A 3,912-nucleotide genomic window follows, 5' to 3' on the forward strand; every position below is an offset into this window, starting at 1 on the left:
AATATATTTTTTCTATTGATAAAAAAGTTCCTGCTATGTAATAAACCTAATATATGAAAATTTTTCCGTTTAAAAATAGTCCTATCTGAAATGAAGTAAAAGTTAATAAATGATAAAATATTTTTTATTTCTGATAAAATCTCCTAAAACAGCCTAGACCTTTTTTTATTAAGCATATGGTAATTTGAGCTGAGGCTAGTCATATGCTCAAATTTCTATTGTTCTTTAACAATCGATCAATTATTTTTTAGCTAAATTCCCCCCATGCTTATAAATAAAAGAATGTATAGGAACAACCTGATAGGAAATGCCTAAGATATAAAACATAAATATAAAAACATCTGTTTTAGATAAATAGTTCCTATTGACTGTTATTTAAAATACCTAATGTGTCTGGAAAAAAGCCAAACAGTATTTGCTTTGGGAAAAATTCTCATAATTTATGCTATTTTTTATGACCTAATTACTTGACCGCTTTTTTTCCAGACACGCTGTAATGTTTTGTTAGAGAAAATTACAAAAGTTGCAAATATTACAATACATTGAAATTGCCATTCCGCCCAAGTTCTGGGTAGGTTGGCAAAGGTTTGCCTTCTTTTTTGTACTTTCTTGCTGTTTGGAATGTGGCCGAGCAAAATTTGCGAAGCCTCTTTTTGGTTGGTTTTACATATTCAAATTGTTTTGGCTTTTTCTTTCCTCCCTCCGTGGCCTTCTTCTTTTTCTTTTTATCCTTCTTTTTCTTCTTCTTATCACTTATGCCACTGTCCTTATCTTCATCTTCATCTTCATCATCAGTTTCATTTTCGTCAGCGGGCATCTTATCTTTGGTATTTAGTAGACAAAATTCTGAAAATAGAAAAAAAAGGCAGCCATGAAGACTAGAAGATATCAAAAAGCTGAATAAATATCTTCAGAAAAGGTCATAAAATAATGGCTTTATTTTCAAAAAAACACTTACGAAATATTGCATGTTCATGTACATCGCTAGGCAATTTCTCCACATCGCTAGGCAATTTCTCATGCCGGTTACTTGGTTTGTCCATCACAGTTAAAACTGTTTGTTTTTCATGGGAATACAATCTAAATAAATGGGAATGAGAAATAACATAAAAGGCTAAATTAGTTGTGGTGTAAAATTCAATTCGGTTTAAAGTGAAAAGTTTTGGGGGATTCGTTTTTTTGTAGCATCACTCTTTTTCAAATTTCATCGATCATTTTCATGTCATTTTCCTTTTTCTTGGGCTTTCTTTTACTTTAAGAAAAAACATTGAAATGTCTAATGTTATAGAAAGACACATTTACATTGCAAAAACATTTAATCTAATTCTGCTGGGTCAGAAAAATCTACTAGCACTCTTAGAAAACATCTAACCGTCTAATCAAATATGGCACACAATCATTTGCATATTGATGTAGTAAAGCGTGGCACATGGTTTCTTGGTTAACCATTAAACTACACCCTGAAGTCAAGGCAACCATTTCATTCTGAAAAGGAAGAATAGGGAATTTAAATGAAATAAAATGAAATACATGAACTTGCAATCAAGTTATTTTGTTGTTTTTTCTTACAATAAATATCCCAGTAATTAAATACAACCATTTAACAACTCCTTTTGCTATCTTGTTCTTTAGATAAAAAAAATTCAAAGTTTTATTACCGAATGAGAATTAACTTTTCAACCATCTCGTTTGCTTGAATTAGTGCAGTCTAAATAATGATGTTTAAATGTTATTATGTCGTAAATGATAGTAGCAAAAATCTGTATTTAGTGCATGGTATACAATTTACCTAGCACCTTTACAAATTATCTAATGTAGATTATTTTTTGACATAAAATACTTTTACTGCTTTTACTACAAATACTCATTTTAAAGCTATACTACATTGTGTCCCGGAAAAAGCAGAACATAATATAAATAAAAATCCTCAAAATCATTCTTTGCCACGGAAAGTCATGTGAAATGCTTTTCAACCAATAAGATTTAATTATTGCGAGGGGAAAACAAACACTATGGTTTAACTCACTAAAAGATTTTGTTTAATGATTACACATAATTATCTTTAGCAAGATAAGTTCTGTTTTCCCCCAATTTTGACGCCATGCCGTGGCAAAGAATTAATTTAATCAAGTAATTAGGTCATAAAGATAATTTCATAAAATTTATGAAGGTTTTTCTTTATATAAATTGTTTCTCTTTTTCCAGACACACTGTATATTTCATATTGCCTTACAGTTTGTTCCTTGATCAACGCACCCTTCTCGCTCAATGTTTCATGACCTTTGTAGGAATAAGATTAGAATTACATACATTGAATCAATAAATTTCCTTTCAAGTGGTCAGTATAATGATTATTTAATAATAAACAAGATACAATTTTGAATAGCTAAATTAATGCTAAAACGATAACATTAGAAAAACTTACAGGTTGAGGTGATCCTGAAAATTATCTACAAAAACAACAATTGATTTACTTTAAAATATATTTTAGTACTGAAAAAGTGGTAGTGTCCAGCCATGTTTCGTAAAACCATTAATTAATATAACATGAATGAAATATGAAAACTGTGATTCGAAAGTTATGGGGGTCACAATTATTGGATATTGAAGTGATTTTAATGACGATCCCTAGGAAATGAAGGTTTACACTTTTGTGGGCAAAAGTCATAGAATGTGGAGGGGCATTATCACGTGATTTTGGGGAAGAAAAAATTCAAAAAAATTGGAAAAAGACAACCTTCCTACAATCAAGCACAGAAGAGTATGATATAATATGCAAAATGCTACATGATCATTAACTATGTTATAGATTAAGTCTCTCTGATATTAAGTCTCAGGGGGGGGAATCGGACTTGTCCATTATCAAGACTCACCTCCTGGTACTGTGGGACTAGTTGGTAATGATGGTTGGTTATTAATTCGACTGGACTCTGGCAACAATGATTTTCGAACACTAAAGAGAAGTAAACACTAATCAATTTATCTTAAAATATTTTAAACTTGTAAATCAAAAGATATGTAACAGTTTTTTAAGTTTCAATTCAAAAAAATAGAGCAAATGGCATACTTTATATTCCTGACGAATGATTCCTCCTGTGGTTCTTTCCCAACATCACAAGGTTTATTACTTTGGTCTTAAAAGAAAATAAATATTGCACAATCAAAATTGGTTTATTAGATACTTTAATAAATATTTTGAACGAACTTATCATAAGTTAATCAAAAATGTTCAAAATTCATACCAATGTCTGAATCTTTGGTAGCTGGAGGCGTTTCGCCAAGGATTTCAGTATAAGATGTAACTTAAAAAGGAAAGAGAAGATACAATACATTCATTCTTATCTCTTCACCTCATCCAATATCAAAATGAATGGGAGTTAATAAATTCAAAGGTTCAAAGTATTAGAGTAAATATATCAAAGGTTCTTCTTACCTTCAGTTGGTAGGTTGACATTGTATGTTCTAAAGAAAAATGATAGACAATTCTTTTAACAATTGATAGATACTTATTGTTAAAGAATTTCAAAACAAAAGTTACAACAAAAGTGGCACAGTTAATTGGATGTAGATCAGATATAAAAAAGTTATGAATGTAGCTGTTTAGCTCTTGGATATTAAGATCATGTGTAGTTTCTGGGGCCTCTGTTTCTTTTTCTAGGGAAAAAAACAGATCAAGCACTATTATACTTTCCGTTTCTAATAGACAGAAGAGCTTGAGTAAAAAAGTCCTTTTATAATTTCAGAAAGAGAGGTATTGAATTATGATACTATAAATAATTAAATATTTATTACTTTTCAAGTTTGGTTAAGTGGTTCTCAAGTTATAAGCTTTTTTGACATCTTTTTAATTTTTTCAAAAGTGAATTTTCACTTCAAAAGCTTATAACTTGAAAACCACTTAGCGATCAAACC

The 3,912-nt window shown here is 30.0% G+C and overlaps 1 protein-coding gene across 1 annotated transcript; it reads right to left on the bottom strand.

The window, feature by feature from the left end:
* Positions 1-467: 467 nt before the first annotated feature.
* Positions 468-3,453, bottom strand: LOC136823048 (DNA topoisomerase 1-like). The gene is made up of 9 exons (XM_067079342.1): positions 3,243-3,453; positions 3,068-3,134; positions 2,874-2,953; positions 2,426-2,450; positions 2,234-2,280; positions 1,659-1,708; positions 1,373-1,485; positions 959-1,080; positions 468-846 (listed from the first exon to the last, which is right to left on the bottom strand). Exons 7-9 carry the CDS (start codon positions 1,477-1,479, stop codon positions 533-535), a joined length of 543 nt encoding a protein of 180 aa, XP_066935443.1. The 5' UTR covers positions 1,480-1,485; positions 1,659-1,708; positions 2,234-2,280; positions 2,426-2,450; positions 2,874-2,953; positions 3,068-3,134; positions 3,243-3,453; the 3' UTR covers positions 468-532.
* Between the last annotated feature and the right edge of the window lie 459 nt (positions 3,454-3,912).

The sequence above is a fragment of the Clytia hemisphaerica genome, unplaced genomic scaffold, assembly GCF_902728285.1.
Source record: "Clytia hemisphaerica strain Z4C2 unplaced genomic scaffold, Clytia hemisphaerica genome assembly, whole genome shotgun sequence".
Lineage (NCBI taxonomy): Eukaryota > Metazoa > Cnidaria > Hydrozoa > Leptothecata > Clytiidae > Clytia > Clytia hemisphaerica.

Bases quoted from the DNA above. Each gene is read 5' to 3' on its own strand.
- LOC136823048 (XM_067079342.1), bottom strand. From the start codon at position 1,479: ATGGTTGCCTTGACTTCAGGGTGTAGTTTAATGGTTAACCAAGAAACC. The intron at 1,081-1,372 runs GTTAGATGTTTT...CCATTTATTTAG, and splicing joins GTGCCATATTTGATTAGACG to ATTGTATTCCCATGAAAAAC. The intron at 847-958 runs GTAAGTGTTTTT...TTCTATTTTCAG, and splicing joins ACATGAACATGCAATATTTC to AATTTTGTCTACTAAATACC.